Source organism: Carettochelys insculpta, chromosome 1, assembly GCF_033958435.1.
Source record: "Carettochelys insculpta isolate YL-2023 chromosome 1, ASM3395843v1, whole genome shotgun sequence".
In the NCBI taxonomy this organism is placed as follows: domain Eukaryota; kingdom Metazoa; phylum Chordata; order Testudines; family Carettochelyidae; genus Carettochelys; species Carettochelys insculpta.
In genome coordinates, this window is record NC_134137.1 from 122555395 (window position 1) to 122576636 (window position 21242).

Consider the following 21242-nt stretch of genomic DNA (forward strand, 5'->3'; position numbering starts at 1 on the left):
TAAAAATGTTAGCATTTTAAGTACTGGCTTTGATGAGTCTTTGCAGTGGCTAGTTTTTTTTTTCCACCCAAATATATAAGCAGGGATCTACAACCCATGTGAATCAGTTAAATCAGATTGAGTATATTTTACATTACAGATTATTGATTAAAATAACATTCTTCCAACTATGACAACCTGTACTGTTGTAAAAACTTCAAAAACCAAATCTAAGTCATACCATATACCACTATTCACAATTTTAGCCTTCACAAGACAAATATAGCACAAACAATGCAGAATAGACTTCTCCATAATGCCACATTAATGTGCTTCCTACCTATTCTAGAGTGACCACATCTGTAAATATGAAAGCATAGCTCAGGCTCCAAAGTTACTTAATCCTTCGCCTCCCTAGTTAGACGTCCATTGAAAAAAGTGGAATTAGTCTTGTGATGGGGACATCTGCCTACAAGAAACTTGTCTCAAATCACTAACTCATTTCATGCAAGCCACTGAATAGATTTACACCGGCAGTGAAAGGTGAAAATCTCTGCAGTGCATTACCATTTTTCCAAAATACAAAGTCCCTTGTCCCTCCAGAACAGATTTTTACAATATGGAAACCTTTTCAAAACAAAAATGTGTTTTATTTGCACAATCAACTCTTACAGCTGGGAGTCAAAAACAAAGTGGTGGTACTCTCCAAAGCTCCATCCACTAATCCTTTTCTCCAGATGCTGAGATGATTGCACCACCACAACATACACATGGAACAGAACAGTGATAAATTTCACAGTTAATTAAATTTGTCATTTGGTGAAAACTGGCAAGAGATGATGACAGAATAATGATGTCATATCCTTCATCAAGGGACGAATGCCCCCACTGGGGACCTCAAGTCCATTGAGCTGAAAGTCTGAGATTCCAGTGCTCTGTTTCTCTGCATGTCTCCAATGCTGGATACATTGGGAGGCTCAACTCCTCTTATACAGGTGGAAAGGACAAAGGGCATATTAATTTAGCTGGGCCATATGGGGAAAAGGTGTTTATATAACCAAGTCACTGTCCAACATTAAACAGCTGGAAAGATGATGTTCAGACTTTGGTACAGAGAAACTTCAGCTTGCTTAGTACCATGGCGCAAACACCCTTAAAAATCCTTTTAACATTTTACTAAAAAGGTACAGAAAAAAGGAAAAAATTAAAGCAGTTGAAATATAAAGTATTAAATAAGGTTTTCATTATAACATTCCTTGTTTCCTTTCCTTTTAGCTTCAGAGATGTTTGTAGAAGGAAAAGTCCTCATTTGCTAGTCCAAGCAGTATCAAAGACAGAAATAACTGTCCTTGTTGGGGAAAAGAAGGTAGCTGAGATGGGTTGGAACTGTTGTTAAAGATGACACATGCTAAAAAGCAGAGAGAAAAGATGGAAATGCAGCTTCTGTCTCTGATGTTGGCTCTCACTTGGAACCTCACTCCTGGAAAACCAAGCACAATCTAGTCCTATCAGCCATTGAGACCAATTTATACCAGCAGTAAGATGTTTAGGGCTTTGCTTTTAGCTATCTCTTTCTGGTCACAGGCTTAAGTCTTGTCTGGCTAAACCAGACACTTATTAAAGAGAAAGATAAAGGAGATGGATAGAGGTTTTTTTTTTTTTGTTTGTTTTTTTTTAAAAATGCAAGGTGGAAAAAGAAGAGGATGCATGGGGAATGAAGAGATCACAGTCTCACATCCCAGGGTGTTTGGGATTCAAATGGAATCACTAGAGGTGATGAAGTTATATGGATCCTGATTTCTGGCTCAGTCTAGGTAGGACACCTCTCAGGATTAGAAGAGGTGATCCAGTGTCCTAGGAAATGCTGGAGATGGCAGCCATGATGGTGAACGCCACTCTGATATCAATTTTTTAATCTATAAGACTTTCTTCAAATACCCCACTAAGAAGTGATAGGTGGAACAGGATACATTTGTATTCTCTGATCTGGCAGCTTCCCTCATCCAGAAGGATGAGGGATCATCCTGGACCAAAGGGCTGGATAAGCTGGCATCCCAGCAGCCCCAAAGGGGACAGCTGGGCCACGGCCAGATGCGGTTTCCCCAGCATCCCTGTAGGGGAACAGGGATGGGGAGTCCTTAGACCAGATAATCATATATGCTATTTAGATATAATAAACAGGCTAACCCTAACTCTTCTGCTCTGCTTTTTACTGCAGTCTACTGCAATGAATTAGATTCTTGCTAAGGTTTTTATTTAAGTCAGGTGGTTTAGGTTTTTGTTTAGTTTAAAAGAAGTTTTACAGAAGGCCAAGTGTATCTAGCCCCCTGCAAGCTCCCCCCTTTAAAGTCACCCACAAAACTTTATGTTAGCTGACCCTGTTCACGAAGTTCCCTGGTCACTTACTAGCGGGCTTTATAAAGCCCTGGCCTTCCTAATAGCCCTGCCCCTGGTTAAGGTCTGATGAATGAACAAAGGGTTTAGTTTCAAACCTTGTTAGAAAGCTCACAGCTTCCAACTGCTACCCTCAGCACAAAGTCCTTCAAACAACAGCTTAGCGCACGGGGGTTACAATATGACAATACCTGTAAAAAATTTAAGTGTGGGGTAGAGTGCAGGGGGCACAGGGTATTAGGGGAGGTGTGCAAGAGTCAGGGAAGATGGTTGAAAGTGTGGGGGCTTAGGGAAGAGGATATGGTTGTTAGGGTGTGTAAGAGTCAGGGTTGGGAAGCATGAGGAAGGGCTCATGGCAGGGGCTGGAGGGGCTTAGGTAAGGGGGTTAAAGTATGTGTGTGTAGGTGTGTGGGGGAAGAAGGGGGCTGAAGACCTCTCTCCAAGATTCATATCAGGACTCTGATTACTGTTTCCATTTGGCACTGACAGGGTCCAAGAGGAAAGTATGCAGCATAGGTCACGTACTCTTATGCTCTCTTCAGCCTGAGGGAGAGAAATGCACATATGATGTTTGCTTTCCTAGCACCCTGACAACAACGGAAGGGGGAACAGCAAGCAACATCCTAGTATGAATCTCAGCAGACAGGGGGCTTCAACCCCTGTAGTTCTCCCCAACTGGCATGGGCGGGCATTGGGGCTGGGGCAGTCCTGGACTGGTGCAGGAATGCACCCCCAGCAAGCCCCTTTCACCTGCCTGGCTACCGGCTGTTTAGTGTGGCAGCCTGCAGGAGAGCCAGGAAGCCCAAAAGGAAGTGTGCCGCACCTCTTCCTGCAGCTGAGAGCCCCAGCCAGCTGGCTTCTTGCTGGAGTGGCACACCAAGGAGCACTGCCTTACTTTCACCTCTGGCTGATAGACTAATATGGACTGCATGGAAGAGCACGATAGACAGATACGCTGTTACAACACACAGCAAGAGAACCTTGTTCATTTGGTCAGGTGAATCTTGTGGAAGGCTTCCTACTTTCCAGAAGAACCTGCTGGACTGTTACTGAACCATGGAAGACCATTCAGGCCACATCAGGGTGGAGGTATATCCCTGCTGAAGCGATCTGCTAGGGCATTCTTGAAACTGGCGGGGGGGAGGTGGGGGAAATGAAAAGCCTGCAGATTTACATCATGGCTGATAAAGAAATCCCAGAGGATAGGGCCTCCTAATAGATGGCTAACGTGCATGCTCCACCCTACCAGTTGATGCAGAACAGAGGAGCTGTGTTGTCTATGAGGATTCTCACGATTTTGCCGGAGAGTTAAGGCAGGAAGACTCTACAAGACAACTAGATTGTCCTGAGCTCTTTGATGTTTATGTGAAGCAACAACTCTTCCGGGGACCATCTCCTTCACATCTGAAGACCTCTGACATGCACTCCCCAAGCCGAGTCCAAGGCATCTGACAACGGACAAATGGAGCAGAGTTCTTCAATGTGACTCCCTCTAGAATATTTTCAGCCTTGGTAGGAGCTGCCAGGGGAATGGCGATGATTTTTTCCAGGTGATCCCTGGACTGGGATTAGGTCAATACTAGCCACTGCTGGAGAAGACACATGCAGAGCCTGGTGTAGTGCACTACATATGTGCATTTTGCCAGGTGGCCCACAGATGCAGACTAACTTTGGTTGTTGTCAAGAGAAATGCAGATACTTCCACAATAAGGCTTGACAGGGCCTGAAACCTGTCCATGGCAGGGAAGCTATAGCATAGGCCAAATCTATCTTCTACTAAAGCATTAACATGGACTTCCTAGCCATCACGAGCAGGCCAACAGACTTGCAAATGGTCAGTACCCCAACTTCTTGTCAAACTTTGCATCTGAAGTAGCCCTTGATGAGACAGTCATTAAAGAACAGGTATATCAGCAACCCTCTACATCTCTGCAAGGATCACAGAATCAGAGAACACTAGGACTGGAAGGGACCTCAGAGGCCATTGAGTCCAGCCCCCTGCCCCAATGGCAGGACCAAGTACTATCTATCTAACCTGTTCTTAAATATCTCCAGCGATGGAGATTTCACAACCTCCCTTGGCAGTTTATTCCATTGTTTGACCACCCTGACAGTTAGGAACTTTTTCCTAATGTCCAACCTAAACCTCCCTTGCTGCAGTTTAAGCCTCCTCAGAGGCCAAGAAGAACAAGTTCTCTTCTTCCTCCTTATGACTCCCTTTTAGATACCTGAAAACTGCTATCATGTCTCCCCTCAATCTTCTCTTTTCCAAACTAAACAAGCCCAATTCTTTCAACCTTTTTTCATAGGTCACATTCTCTAGACCTTTAATCATTCTTGTCGCTTTTTTCTGGACCCTCTCTAATTTCTCCACATCTTTTTTGAACTGCGATGCCCAGAACTGGACATAATACTCCAGCTGAGGCCTAACCAGCGCAGAGTAGAGCAGAAGAATGACCTCTCATGTCTTCACAAAAAGCAGTCAAGTAGCACTTTAAAGACTAGCAAAATGGTTTATTAGGTGAGCTTTCGTGGGACAGACCCACTTCTTAGCTCACCTAATAAACCATTTGGCTAGTCTTTAAAGTGCTACTTGACTGCTTTTTGCTTTGATAGTGTATAGACTAGCATGGCTTCCTCTTTGTTACCATTCTCATGTCTTGTTCACAACACACCTGTTAATGTGAATATGAAATGATTACTGCTATGTAAATGGTGAACACTCTTGGAGTTGTTGCCAAGCTGAAAGGAACAAACTGGTAGTGGCCTGGGCCCACTGTAAACTGATGGAAGCTTCTGTGTAATATGTGAAAATATGCATTCTTCAAGTTGAGGGCAGCATACCAGTCTGATGGAGGCCCGGGAGACCGTGCAAAATTTCAACTGTTGTGGGTATTTGTTGATACATTGCAGGAATGGCCATAGCTCACCTTTGGTATCAAGAAACAGTAGGAATAAAACCCTTTTTCCATTGCCCCACAAGCTGCAGCAACCCTTCCTGCAACTTCCCTTTTTGCTGTTGATTTACTGTGACAATGTCAATTTATATCATCTATATAGGCGTATCTTAAAATAATACAAACTATAACTTCAGAAAGTGTCTTGTTTGTTGCAGCACACTTAGTTTCTTAATAAAGTAAAACTTCAAGAACCTACTTCTCACTTTACAATGAGAAGGTACTTCAAACATTGACATTTAATAGATTTTGCATATTTGGTTTTCGCACAAAGGCTGTTTACTAAATGTAATAAAAATATATAAAACTCACCTTGTGTTACTGTTTTGAGTATAATTAAAGTTGATACAAATCGCAAAGGTAAAACCGAGCTCTTAAAGAAAGTGGCTGTCTTCGGTTTACTTTCGGAAGACTGCTCAGAGGAGCTATTTTGGTTTCCCTTTGTTACTATGCCTCTGAATAGGTCTTCACCAAGTCTCCTCATAGTTGATGTCATAGTTGAATGCTGCAATAAACGGTGTATCCATTTTATGAGTAGTAAATACATTTAGACAACATCTACACTACCAGATAAATTTGAATTTAACGTGGTTAGTCCGACTGTACCAAGTGACTGTCTTCACTGTAAATGCCATTAGCTTGAGTTAGGGAGCACTAATATGGATAATATAACAATGTTGAAACTGGGTGTAGCATCAAGTTCAAATTGAAAAGTTCGAATGAAGGCTGGTATGGAAGCACTACATCATCCAATAACCTCCAGAGGTTGACTGGCGCTGCCGCACCTGTCTCCAGCTCCCTACCACTTGCAGAAGCCAGGAACTGACTGGTGCTGCTGAACCTGGCTCCCTGCTGTGCCAGGCTCCTGGCTCCGGTGAGCCAGGTGCAGCAGCACTGGTCAGTTTCCTGGCTCCCCCAAGGTGTGGGGATCCAGGAACCAGGCAGCAGGGCACAGGGGAAGGGGACAGAAAGCAGGGCTGAGGGAATTGTGAGATAGGGTCCTACAATGCACTGCTGTAACAGTCAATGTTTGACCATTCAGTGTGGCAGCACTAACTTGACTTTGTGGGGAAGTGAAGATACTCAAAATCGAATTTATAAAACTCAGCGGTATAAAATAAAATTTAATAAAACTGAATTTATCTGGTAGTGTAGACATTTCCTCAGACATTGTAAAGCAAAATCTATTTTAAAGTACCATATTTATAGGTCTGTACATTCTCTATTAAGGGATGCTACATAAACAGGTGTCAGAAAATTAAACTTAGCCAGTGTTAACAGATACAGATAAGTCTAATCTTATAAACTTAGACTGTAAGACAATCCTTAAATTATCTTGTTGTGTCTAGATACTATCAGACAGAAACTTAAAAAAGTCACTGTTTCTATTAAATCTAGTAGAATACAATATTTGTAGTGCATCCATCACGACAACCGAAGGACACAATAAAAATTTTAAAAATTAATTTAATTTATAAATTAAATTACTAATCTACCAACCTGTATACTGAATGACAACATAAAATCAGTAGAGAAGGAAATTAAATGAGATTTAATTTCTTTATGAACACTGTCAATGGACCTTGATTTTAAGATTTAGACATTCACATGTTAATGTGAAACTGTAATAAATTAGGTAATGAATGTAAAAGGAGTGATGAATTTTTGTACTGGTGAAAAATAAAAACATAAATGAAAACAAATTTTAAGAAAATGTCAGCTGTGAAATAACATTATATACTTAACATTCCTGCACAAAGACATTTGAAAGTGACAGGTGAACTCTCTTTTCATCCACTGCTATAAAAAATATTCCTGAACAGAAAAAGTTCAAAAATTACAGCTAATCTTAAGATGTCTTCAAAGTTGTCCAAGACAATCAGATGCTCAAGTTCCAATGAAACTCCATAGCAGTTAAGAGACAATTCTTTTAAGAGACTTTGAAAATCCCAGTCAAAAGCAGGATGGATTGTGGAAACACTGAACCACTTACAGTATGGTGCTGAAATTAAAATGCCTTTCCCACTCTAAGGAAATTATCACTCATGTAAATAATGCTGTTATTCTTTTGCTCCCTAACTCAAGCTAATGGCATTTACAGTGAAGACGGTCACTTGGTATAATGGAGCTTTTTTCTTTTAAAACCAAGTGGCCTTTACAACAGTTCACAGTCATACAATTGTTTCTAAGTTTGTTCAACTATATTTATTTTCCTTAATATAGAAATATGTTAAGTAATTACGATTATATAAAATTAAATTAGGAGAATGTATGCACAGTAAATTGACATATTTGTTCACCAACAAAAGAAAAAGTATTATTTAAGTTCAGGTGACTGAGCTGAAAAGGCAAACTGGGGCGGGGCAGATTATATTTTTCATACTGGAAATGTAATGCATCTTTAGTGTCCAGATGCTCATTTAAGAACAATTTACTTTATAACTTCAGCAACATGTATTAGACTCTAAGGTGCTGGTCCTACAAAGATTTAGACACATGCCTATCTCTGCAATCAAAAAGACTACTCAAAATATATGAAGACAGGCATATGTGCATTTTTTTTTTTGCAAGACTGACTCCCTAAAATATGACTCCATTTATGCTATCGTGGATATGGTTCTATACGAAAATGGGGATTTCCTTCTGTAGCTAGGATGTTGTGAAGATAAACTCAAGGTCTGTGGGGTTGTCAGATATTATTACAGTGGGAGCCACATAAGCCCTAAGACAGATAAAGCAAGGATCTATAATATAATAATAAATACAGTGTTGACCAAAACAATTATGAACAAAACCGCTTTAAATCACTATCTTAATTTTTTCTTTGCCTCATATCTGCAGCAAATTATCTGAATTTGAATACTGTGAAGGCTGCTGGGCTTTTTAAAACTATACTCACTACACTGAAAAAAGCATTTATTAATAAAAAGCATTTATTTTATAGCATAGTATCTGAGCATCCACTGAGAAAGAACATTCTAATGAAATATCAAAGAATTGTTCTGTAAGTAGAATCCATGTTTTACCTGTTTCCCACAGTCTAGCTGCCTTATAGCCCAGTAAATAAATTTAATTACAGGCATATGTAGTTTTGGGTTCACAAATGGCATCCACTGGAATTGTTCAGCAACAATAGGCAAAAGCTGGAAAAACATGCAATGATACATCCTTATATAAAATGTAGATTTGACAGAATAAGCAACTTAAATTCCTGGGTGAAAATGGATTGCACCTGCAAATACTTAGCTGGCAGATTCCACGCACTGAATGTATTTATCACACAGAGTAAACACGTAAACATAATTATAGGTTAATAACATATAGCTCAGATTTTTTGTAAATTACAAAGTAAATATTGTAGTAGCATTATCAAATTACATTTTGTGGAGGTGCCTGGTCATGACACTATGAAGGCCTGACTTTAAGAATGAATTTAAAATGGGGTATAAATTCCTGTCTGTCTCTAAAAGTACGCGGCTAACCATGAGAAATTTCACACACAACTAGGTTTTATGCACTATAAATTCACTGTGTAGCTTGGTTTTTCTTTGTAAAATGCACTGACACCTTAACTCTGCCCCTAAAGAAAAAATGGTTACTGATCCCGATGGTAAATGTTCTTCAAGATGACAAGTGCCTATATACATTTCACTATAAGTATGTATGTGCACCCAATGCATTTACATTTGTTAGCAGTATTTGGCTAACTTTGTGCAACCAGCTGAGTGCATAAAAGACATTCTCAGTTCATTTAAACAGAAAAAATAACACTTCCAAATTACAGGGAAAAGGGGGAGACTCATGGAATGTATGTGTGTGTAACACAACTCAAAGTACAACAGTTACAGTAGACAAAGTAACAAATTTTTCTCCTTCCAGTGATTGTTCACATATGCATTCCATTGCAGCTGACTGACAAGCAGTTTCCCTGAACACGGTCAGATTTTAGTACTGCATTAACAGATGATAAAATACAGATTCGTCAAAGTCAACATCGGCCATGAGCAATGGTAATGCATCTGGTAAAAACACCAGAGGCAGCCACCTTAGTGAGGTCCACAATCAGTATGTTGGTTAGAAAGATGGTGGAAGTCATTTGTAGACTCAGAAGTTAAATCTGCCAATTCATAACAGAATCTCATGCATGAAGATATCTAATATGACACTTGCAGAACCAAGACTGCTTGATCTGTCACTCTTCTTGCCTAAGTCACAAAGGGTATGTCCATACTTCTGTGAGGATTGACCCAGTCAGGTCAAAGGGAGAGTACTAGAGGTTAGGTCTATAAAGGGAAATAAATGGATTTCCCATACACCAATTCTAGCTACGCAAATGCCGTAGCTAGAATTGCATATCTGAAATCGACTTACTTCCCTAACATAGACCCAGCTAAAGAATCAAGTAAGATTCTAAATGACTTTGTTCTATGGATATAGTAACACAGGCATGCACAAAGTGGGGAGAGCAGCACGATTGGCTGCTGGGTCTCAGGCTCATCCATCTCATTAAAAATGTTGGACTATGTCACCGTTTTTATGTATGTGTATTCATATTTATATACTGATTAATAAAGTGTTTACATTTTATGTACTTATTTTCTTACACGTGCTGAAAGCTGTTTTTTTTTTTTTGGTTAGATGAACATAACCAAAATTTCTATTGGCATGGATTATATTAGATAGGTGGGGGAGGGGAAGGGGCGAGGAGGGCTTCCAACTGGAGAGATGAAAAGTGGGGCCCAATATAAAAAGTATGCTTATTCCTGTGGTAACATATGGATCTACGCACATCTAGGCAGCACAGTCTCTGCCTCCTGTCAGCTTGAGGCTTTGGAAAAAATACTAGTAAATGAACAGTTTGGCTCAGATGAATGTCTGTAATCACTTTTAAATGAATCTTGGAGGTGATCTTAAAGCAATATTATCCACTGAAAAATAGTGAATGCATACTACACCATAACACACCTATTATCCCAGATACTCTCCTAGCAGATGTAATCACCATCAAAAATACAGTTTTCATAAAAAGGTGGAATAATGAGCAAGGAGCCCTCAGCACCAAGGGTGATCTCATTAGATGTGACTGCTAGGACAGTGTACACAAATGAGTCCTTTACGAAACCTCACTAACATCAGATGTGAGAAAATGAAGTCTTTAGCATGAAGATGGACAGCAGAAAGGATGGCTAGATCAACTCTAACAGGAAAAAAACAGAAAACTCTGGTTGTTTTTGTTTTAGAGGTACAGTAATCCAAGAGGTCCTGAACCTTGGCTCAAGAGCATTCATACAGGTATGTAAATCAGCATATCCAGAAAATGCCTTGTTGTTAGACGGACTCAAGGCAGGACTAAAACATCTGAGGTGAAGTTTGGAATACTGAGTCACATATGAGAATGATGACATTTGATCCACAAGTGACAGGCAGGACTGTACAATAGATCTAATTTCAGACTTGAAGCCTCTGCAAAGATTGACAATAGTTATAGATCCATCTCAAGATAGGTAAGCAGCTACGGGGGTTGCACCTATAAACACGACTTTTTTTTATTTGAGATTAAAGTTGATGTTTCTGCATTTATACTTAGACCAAAATGAGTGAACAGCAACTTAAGCTGAAGAACATTATTCCTACTTGCTCCTTCAACAAACCTCAGACCAGCCAGACATCCAGATGAAAATAGGGATACCACAATGCTGGAGATGAGCAGCAAACACTGCCATAGGTTTATTAAAGACCCTTGGAGCTGATGAAAAGCCAAATGGGAGCACTTGGTACTGGTAATGAGAGTCTTTAACCACAAATCTGAAATATTTCCTTGCTTGAATTGCCAAATAGAAATGAAAGTCCAGTAAAGAGAGAGGAAAGGGATAATGGACAAAAGGAAAACCATTCTAAACTTCAGTTTTCTGATGAATTTGTTTAACTTTCTCAAATCCAGGATGTGTATTAAATCCTCCTTTTTTTTTTTTTTTTTTAAGAAAATGAGATAGTACCAGAAATAAAATACTTCCTTCCATGTGTTGGAGGTAATTGCTCCAGATGACTTTCATGTAGTGGAAAGACTGAATTTCCTAAAGCAATGCAGCCTCTCAAGGGAGTCCCTGAAAAGGGACAGGGAAAGTGGGTGGGAATACAAGAGGGATTAGAACTGTACAACTTATACCTCTTCCAAAATGCTGAGGACCTATTTGTGTGATATCATCATCCAGGCAGTGAGAGAGAAAGAGAAAAAGAGTTTCTGGAGACATGCCATGGATCTGGAAAATTGATAAGAATTATATGTTGTCCGTGATGCTCCCACCAGTGACTGCTTTGATAATGATGCCATCTGGTTAAGATCCTGCAGCTGCAGACACTAACACTTATACCTGGAAAGTCAGCTGCATATCCTGGAAAGGTCCAGAGCTATAAGTCAGATATAAGGACTGTTTATTATGGATCTCAGCATCAATAACCTCCATCTCCTCAGCCTCCTTGTGGGGTTGGAGTGTAGTCCCTTTCTTCTCTGGGGCTAGAGGTCAGCAACCTTCCCAGAATGAAGTGCCAAAATTTGACCTCGCTGCCTGGATACTGCAGGCAAAATATAGACAGAGGCCATGTTTGCAGAGTCAACAGGAGCCTGGAGAGAGACTTTTTCTGTTACCTGACCATTAGTCATTAGGACAAGAAACTGCTCCTTAAACAATGCTGGCAGTTTGACATATATTTTGCCAAATGAGCCTGACTGTTTTCAACTCTCACTGGCAGACTAATTTTGTAAGATTTCCTGCCACTAAGGACTAACTCTTCAGTTTGCTTAGATGTCAATTTTGTTTATTTGGCTGCTTCATACGCTTCATACGCTTGTGTATAGTTATTACCACAAGAGAATCTGTGGGAGGATAAAAACAAAGTCTTTGAAGATGCTTGGTGGTATCCAAGGGAGGCCACAGTCTGCCAAAAGTTCTTAGCAGGACCTGTGTGGGCCTCTAACAGGTGGGTCTGCTCTTCCTGGAGGTCTGAAGTATATGCAGGAGTTTATAATGGTTATCCTGGACAACCTTGGCCTATATGCCTAATATGGGCGCAATCCTCTTAATCCAATGCTGAAAAGTTTGAAAATCCTCTGGAGGAAGCAAGGATGTGCCAGTGTATTTCTTCATCTAGTAAGGAATATGATTTGAGAAAACTGGACAGTGGTGTCACCACACCTCTCTGCTTCCGAGATCTCCGGAGGCTACCTGCTCAGACACAGATATGTGTTAGTTCTTTTTTAACATGAACCCCAGATGGTGACTGGGGCATTGATCAAGAGGTGATCTCATGATGAATCTCAAGAGGCCCCAAGAAACTTGTCAGATAACTGTAGAGAACTGTAGACCACAGTGGTGCATGCCAGCATACTGCCTCCATGTCTTTCTGTAATGCACATGGTCTTTGCACTATGTCTGTGTAAGGAATGAGCAGGTAAGTAGTGGGATCTAAACTACCTGATAGGTAAAGCCTATCTGCTCTTGAAAATCAAATTAAAAATGTAAGTTTTATGGAAAAAAATGGACTGTTACCAACTGGAATCAGGAAGACCAGGGAGGTCTTGTAGAGATATATGGCACTGGTACGGTCCACAAAAATGTCAGCAGGATGATCTACTGAACCAATGCAGTAATAGTTGCTATAGAGAACTATTTATCAGAAGAACAATGGTGAGTTCCAAGAAAACATTAGCTGACATCACGTTTGACTCTGAAAACACAGGTGAATCCAGTCCTGAGAGAGACGTTAAGACTTCAGCAGCTAATCAAGCTAGCCCTGGCCCTAACGGAACCAATGTGGATATAATACCTGATGCTGATTTTAAAAGTGACATGTCAATAGCATCTTCTGAGACAATGAAGTGACTGAGACTTGCACCACTTCTAATGTTATCAGGAATCAACAATAATTTATGTCTTGCCTGAATCAGTACCAGAGAACTTACAGCGTCAACTGCTTGAAGTCTTGCCTTTTAAAGTTATAAAGATTTGTTCTCAACTCTATGGCTATGTCTACACCAGATGAGGGTGGGAGAGAGAGGGAAATTGAAAATGTAAATGAGGTTCTGATTTACATATCTTGTCCTTCACTTGCATAATCTCTTTTTGGAAGAGATTCTTGAGAAAATAAGCCCCATCTTTGAAAGAACCCTTTTTCCTATTTTGTTTCAGAAAGAAGGGTTCTTTTGCAGATAGGGTTTATTTTCAAAAGAGCCCCATCTACACTGCTTTCTTTCTTCTGAAAGAATCTCTTCAAAAAAGAGATTATGCAAATGAAGCACACTATGTAAATCAGTGCCTCATTTGCATTTTCAATCTCCCTCTTTTGCATTCCTCTTTTAAAAGAGGAATGCAAGAGTAGCTGTAGTCTGACTGTCATGGAACTTCTTGGGCTTCAATCAAGCAGTAAAACCAGCTCTCTCTCTCCCACCCTCATCTGGTGAAAAATATGAGGCCAAAAGACTGCATGTGGCCCATAAGGGTTCAACGTGTGGCCCACGAGGTATTTTGATTATAAATTACCCACATGCAGGGTTGCCAGATTCTGCAGATTGTTTTGCATAGTTTTTTTTCTCCTTACAATCATTAATGTAATGGCATGCATATAAAGCAAGAGCACATGAAGTGAGGTGCATGCTGACTGTGCACAACATTGACTGCAAGAGTTGTGAGCTCCCTCTGTATCCATTCAAAGCACTGCTACAGTTCAATTATCAAACCCCACAAACTGTAGGTACACCAACTCATTGAGTAAAACTACCTTAGCCTGGGAGGCTGTCCTGGTTACAACAATCTTTCATCCCACTGCAATGTAGCAGGGTCACTCGTGTGACCCACTCACTATGTAGGTTGCTCATCATTGCCTTAGATGTTCGGCTCTTTTTTGAACAGAGTTGATAGGGCTCTGAAGAAGGCATTTCCTCCTCTAACAAGAAGGCACTGCCTTGTCCTGCCATATTTTCTTCCAGTTCTTTGTTCTCGAAAGACAGGACTTACTGTCTTTTAAGAAAATGGAGTGCTTACCTTTAACATATCCCTTGTCTGAAAAAAAACCAAAAACCAAAAAACAAACTTAAATGTTCATCATTTGGAGGCATTATTGCTCCACAGGTCAAGAACTGTATGAACTCTGGAGAACTGTGCACTGTAAACAGAGTACCTCCAGAAGAAAAACAAAAATTGTAGAAAATAATACTAAGCCTGAACACAATCTGCAACTACTTACAATTTAAATTTGCAAAGCTAGCTAAGAAAAAAAGAGCTCGAAAAGCAATGGGGAGCTCCAACTCTCCCCAGAGACTACATATAAATAAACTCAGTACTAGCTGACCACCTCATTATCAATTTTTTTTAAAAAATAAGTAAAACCCTTTTACCTTTGCACACTTGTCTTGTGAGTCATTGTTATGGCTGTGTATTAATTTGTGATTGTCTCTTTCTTCTTCCTCTGTTTTCACTTTGAGTAACTGATCTGAGATCCAATCCATAAGAACAGTTAATAGCTCATAAACATGTAAATTAAGTGGTACCTGTAAAAAGCATAACATGAAGTAAGGTTATGAAGCTTTCCCAAAGCATGTGGTATATATTATTATAGCCTCTCAAACAGAACAGATTGATATACCATAATATGAAAACAGTTTTAGAATTATTATATGCATTTGGGTGTCATGCCTGAGAAAATTTAGGAGTTTAGACCATTATTTGTGGTGAATACAGATTAGAAAAATACACACAGGAACAAATTATACGAAGTCCTAGAATAAACATCTTTATGCACAGTATGGGTCCCTTTTACAATTCTGGCAAAAAGAATCCAAGGAGAACTGTGAAAGAGAATTGCTTAATTCACGGGTTTTGTCTACATGTGGTAATTTTTATTTGGGAAAAGTTAGACGCACTAAACAATACATGAAATTTTCTTTTATGCAACACACTGCTATTAAGATATACCTCATTAACTATAACTGAATAATATTAATTACTATAATGACTCCATTCAAAGAAAATAAGCATAAAACTTCAGAAGAATGGACCCCTCCACAATTTGCTTTCTCCAATACATTAACTCAGAAACCCAAAGTGTACCAAAATATTTTAGGCTTGTCAGGGGAAAAAAGAAAAAGAAAATGCAGTCAAGGATGTTTCTCGGGACAGTCCCTCAGAGGTAAAAACCTTTATATCAAAGATAAAGTTGTGTTTCAAGCAGTATTCAGAAAATGTTTATTGTTAGACTGCATAATTTTCAGAAAGGATATAATGGTAAAATACTAACAAAACACACATTAAATAGGACAACAATTAGATAAAAATAATATTTCAGAAAAGCAAAAGGGAATGTTCCAAGGGTAAAAGGAAGGAAGGTGACCATATTGAAATCTTATATGAAACATGCTAGATTTATTCAGTTTTTCCCTTTTACTAAAGGCTTTTTCAACTATAAGTCGTAAGAGAATAATTACCTCTGGTTTACAAGTTAAGCTTCCCAGCTTTTCATTTAGCTATAGAGAACTGCACATAGAGACATTACTTACATTATGGTAATAATCAACATGTGCTAAGAAATTTCTAACAGAGGAAGTAACAAGCATACAATTTAAAATGATGGACAGATTCAAAGATACAGGATGAGATGTAACATAAAGCAAAATTATAAGGACGTGAATAAACATACTTGTTTTTAGTGGCAAATTTATATGTAATTCTTTTTCCAGTTAAGCATAATAAATTTGCCCCAATCAATCCCATTACCTTCAAGTTCAGTGTTATTATGTTCTGAACACTTTAACTGCTTTCCTCAGTGTAAATGACTTCATTACCTTCCTACAAGCATAGCAAAAGTGGGCCTTCTAGAAAGATATTATGACATCAATATCAGTTAATTAAACAAGAAGCTTCTTCCATCCTTGCTTATGGCTTACCTTACAATTTTTTGAGGTTGTCGAGATTTTTTCCTGCTTTACAGGTTTAATTTCTTGCATTGCTTGAGAAACATCTTTCGATTTCTGTACTGTCAAAAATTCATGCTTCCTCTGTAACAAGACATATTAATGGATTATGTTTGACTTGTTTCTTACAAGGAAAGAAGAAATAAGGAGAACACTATAAATTTTACTTGTAAATTCTCTAAACGAGCTTGAACTTTTCTTGCTTGAACGTCCATCTTCTTGTTCTGCTCACATACATCACTCAGCTGAAAAAATCAGAAAATGTGTTTAAAAAAATTGTGCACTCAAAACTTAAGTTTAAACTCTCCTTAGTTTTTATAGAGGTTGTTCAAAAATTATTTGACTTAGTTACAGGCAGCTACAGTCATTAAAGTGAAAGTTTATCTGCTCTTAGTGTGAACAATGCAACAGTTAAGATCATTTACCTCTTTATAAAATGATACAGTAAGAACTGTACTGTAATGTACAATAAGCTATGTTCTGAGAATTGAGAATGCAACTTGCAAGCCAAACAGTGGGCTCACATTATAAATAGATATACCCAAATACAGAAAACATACCTTCAGAGAATCTCACTCTTCTCCCCGCTAAGCATTGTTATAGGCTGGGGACCGACTGCCTAAGCAGCAGTACAGCAGAAAGAGACCTAGGGGTTATGGTAGATGAGAGGCTGGATACTCCACACCTTTCTTGAACTGTGGTGCCCAGAACTGGACACAATACTCCAGCTGAGGCCTAACCAGGGCAGAGTAGAGCGGAAGAATGATTTCTCATGTTTTGTTCACAATACGCCTGCTAATGTATCCCAGAATCATGTTTGCTTTTTTTGCAACAGCATCACACTGTTGACTCATATTTAGCTTGTGGTCCACTATAACCCCTAGATCCCTTTCTGCTCTAGTCATTCCCAGACAGTCTCTCCCCATTCTGGATGTGCGAAACTGATTGTTCCTTCCCAAAGGGAGCACTTTGCATTTGTCCTCATTAAACTTCATCCTGTTTACCTCATACCATTTCTCCAATTTATCCAGATCATTTTGAATTATGACCCTATCCTCCAAAGCAGTTGCAACCCCTCCCAGCTTGGTATCATCTGAAAACATATTAAGCATACTTTCTATGCCAATTACAATATCTTCAACGATTTAGAAGAGAACCAGTCCTAAAACAGACCTCTGTGGAACCCCACTTGTTATACTTTTCCACCAGGATTGAGAACCATTAAGAACTACTCTCTGGGTACGGTTATCCAGCCACTTATGCACCCACCTTAGAGTAGCCTCATCTAAATTTTATTTGCCTAGTTTTTTTTATAAGAATAACATGTGAGACCATATCAAATGCTTTACTAAAGTCTAGGTATACCACATCTACTGCTTCTCCCCTATCCACACGGCTCGTTATCCTATCAAAGAAAGCTATCAGATTAGTTTGATAGGATTTGTTCTTTACAAATCCATGCTGGCTGTTCCCTATCACCTCACCACCTTCCAAGTGCTTGCAGATGATTTCTTTAATTATCTGCTCCATTATCTTTTCTGGCACAGAAGTTAAGCTGACTGGCCTGTAGTTTCCTGGGTTCTTCTTATTCCCCTTTTTATAGATGGGCACTATATGTGCCCTTTTCCAGTATTCTGGAATCTCTCCTGTCTCCCATGATTTTCCAAAGATGATAGATAAAGGCTAAGATGCCTCCTTTATCAGCTCCTAGAGTATTCTAGGATGCACTTCATCAGGCCATGGTGACTTGCAGACATCTAGTTTTTCTAAGTGATTTTTGACTTGTTCTTTTTTTATTTCAACTTCTAACCCTATCCCTTTCCCACTAGCATTCACTATGTTGGGCATTCCTTCATCAGACTTCTCAGTGAAAACCGAAACAAAGACCGAAACAGCAGAGGGCAACAAAAATTATTAAGGGGCTGGAGCACAAGACCTATGGAGGATAGGCTGAGGGATTAGGGCTTGTTTAGTTTACAGCAGAGAAGACTTAGGGGTGATTTAATAGCAGCCTTCAACTTCCTAAAGGGGACAGCTAAAGGGGAGGGTGAGAAACTGTTCTCAGTGGTGTCTGATGGCAGAACAAGGCGTAATGGTCCGAAGTTAGAGGGAGACATGTAGATTAGATATTCAGAAAAACTACTTCACCAGGAGGGCGGTGAAGTATTGGAATGCATTGCCTAAGTTCCGGCTCGACAAGCTCCTGGCTGGGATGACTTAGTGGGGATTGATCCTGCTTGAAGCAGGGGGCTGAACTAGATGACCTCTTGAGGTCCCTTCTAACCCTATGATTCTATGACATTTATAATTTATTTGAAATTCCCTGTGAGCATAGCTCTATACGTTACATTAATGAGAGTACAGTCAGAGTTATATGGTATATTGCAGCTCCTTATCCACACAACTAATTTGTCCAGAGCTCAGTCACTCTGGATAAGTAAACAACTGAGTCTCCCACTTTGTAACTATTACTGCCTCTGTCATCACATTTCAGGTTAAACTCAACCTAAATTCTGTAGCAAGGTCATTAGATTTTTCTTCAGCACACTGGTACAACAAACAGAAAATTCTACTTCATCTCCACTTGCCCTTTAAAAAAACAATTCAACTAAATATGAAAATGAGCAATATAATCAGGATAGTAGCCCAGGGGCTATTTATTTTAGGCTGTCCCCCACATTTTGAATATGGAATAGGGTTTTGTTTTGCAAACACATAAAAGTGGATTGTAGAAAATGTCCTTAGGAAAGCCAAGGGATTTGCCAGCTGGATAGCAAACAGATTTTTAGCTCCTGGTGAGCGTGAAAGCTAATCTCAGATTATTGCGTAAACATGTTAATGGGAAGATCTGCAGCGAAATATAGTTTAGAGATGACAATTATATCATCAATATTTTAGGTTTGTAAGTTAACAGCTCAGTGAGATGAACAGCATATTTGATGCCACTAAACTGTTGTTTTCTGTTGCTTTTGAGTACAGAGACAATACAGTAGACCCCCGAGTTATGCGAGGGTTGTGCTCCCGCACACCCTCTTGTAACTTGAATTTTGCACAAGTTAGGGCTGGGTGGGAGCTGGGAGACAGGTAGCAGTCTGGCTCCCTTGGGTTTGCAGGAGCCGGGAGAAGCAGAGGGGAAGCCGTGCTGCACCAGCTGTCTGCTCGCCCAGCTCCCCACCAGCTGGAGGAACTGAGTGGGCAGATGACCATGGCAGAGCGGCTTCTTCCAGCTGGGAAAGCCAGGGGCTGGAGCAGGGAGCTGCACTCCTTTTGATTTGCCTTAACTCGCGCTTATTGGGGATTTACTGTACTGTTATCAGTTTAAACTTGACTTATATTTCCAAAGTTATATTTACCCTACAAATGCTTGAGTTATATATTGTATGTAAAAGTTTGACTTCAGTAGGACAATTCACCCATGCTTTTATGGAATACTTGAAGGTATATATATGGTACTAACTAAATCAGGGTTGCATTCTGAATTTTAGAAGCTATCTATCATTAGACTTTCATTTCCTTGGCAGGATATTGAAAATTTTTGTTTCTTTTTAGTGACTGGTTGCTGGCTATTTAGAAGAGTATTTCAAGCTTCACCACTGTTTGAAGTTATAACGAAGACACCAACCAGTTAAAGAAAAAAAAGAGAAAAAATCATTCAAGTTGTAGGAAAGGGGTAAGAGTTATTTCTGCTCATTTATATGAATCCAGTTTAATAAGATTGCAAATGCAAATCAGTCAACTTTCCAAAAATAATTTAAATCGATCTTAGTATTTAAATTTTTCATAAAGACATATGAAGACAGATCTTGCCTGCTTTTTTAAAGAGTCATTCATTTCCTTCAAGGCATCAAATGATGCTTTGAGTCTCTTGCTTTCTTTTGTTTTCTCTTTCAAGGTCTCTGACAGCTGTTGAACTTCTGCCTCATGTTGCTATAGAAAAAAATAGAATTAATGGTATGCCAAGCAGAAACAATTTTCACAATTCGTATGTTAAAACATAGGGCCTAATTTTCAAAGGGTTAGGTGAGCAATTTTGCATGCCTGGGTATCCTGGCACTTTGTGCCCATAATCTTTTAATATACAGGACATCACTGATTTTCTAAATGAATAATCACAACAACATGGTTGCTGACAATAACTGACTTTTTTTTTTTTTTTTTGAGGTCATACACTTTTTAAAATCCACCATAAAAATGTAGATATCATATACGCAGATCATCTCATTTACATGTGTGTCCAAAGAATCAATTCCATAAATAAAATAAGTGGAAAAACAAGTTAACACTGGAGGAAAAGAAAGAAAAAAACCCCTAATTTTATACTAATGGTATAAAGCTCCCAGTGGCCTATAATAAAATTTTTTACTTATACAACATCTCAAGGGCTGAAATATCTGAATGGGACATATGGTAACAGAGAACAAACATGAACACAAGTCTTTAGCTGAAATGCTCTGACACGTTCAACCAAAAGTTCAATCCTGAAGACAGTATTGGATAAAATAATTCCAACTTATCATAGCAGCAAAGAGCTAGTCTCAGAACATATAACTCACTTAAGTGAAAAGAAACCCAGGTGCTTGCAAGACACTTAAATGCAGTAGCCACAATGGAAGAGAATCATAGGAGAGAGAAGTCCTCAAAGGTGTATTTTTAAAAAAATCTTGAGCTTCAGGCCACTGTGTTTTTACAGGTGGCTGAATCATATATTCTACACTACGAAAATATACTAGAAGTTTTTACAGTTTGGTGACATGCCTGCGGCAATGTCTCACAGAAACGGTGTTCAAAAATCTTTTACATCCTTAAAAATGTTTCCTGTACTTTGGATCCAAAGAACATCAGAGGCATTCAAAAAGCTGTGGAAATGCTAAATTTTAGGGTTGCATTTTTTTAAAATGTATTTCTAAAGATAAATCAAGAGCTAATTAAACTGCTGCTGAAAGGATATA

At 39.2% G+C, this 21242-nt stretch overlaps 1 protein-coding gene across 8 annotated transcripts in view; it reads right to left on the minus strand.

Annotated features, from left to right (window-relative positions):
- CCDC138 (coiled-coil domain containing 138) overlaps positions 1-21242 on the minus strand; it is a 54410-nt gene that overhangs the window by 11747 nt on the left and 21421 nt on the right. For all 8 annotated transcript variants that reach the window (XM_074983244.1, XM_074983242.1, XM_074983239.1 and 5 more), the window contains 6 exons: positions 20101-20220; positions 16461-16538; positions 16267-16377; positions 14722-14874; positions 8357-8473; positions 5643-5835 (listed from right to left, as the gene is read on the minus strand). In XM_074983244.1, the coding sequence (XP_074839345.1) occupies positions 5643-5835; positions 8357-8473; positions 14722-14874; positions 16267-16377; positions 16461-16538; positions 20101-20220 (772 nt within the window). The remainder of the gene's footprint in view (positions 1-5642; positions 5836-8356; positions 8474-14721; positions 14875-16266; positions 16378-16460; positions 16539-20100; positions 20221-21242) is intronic.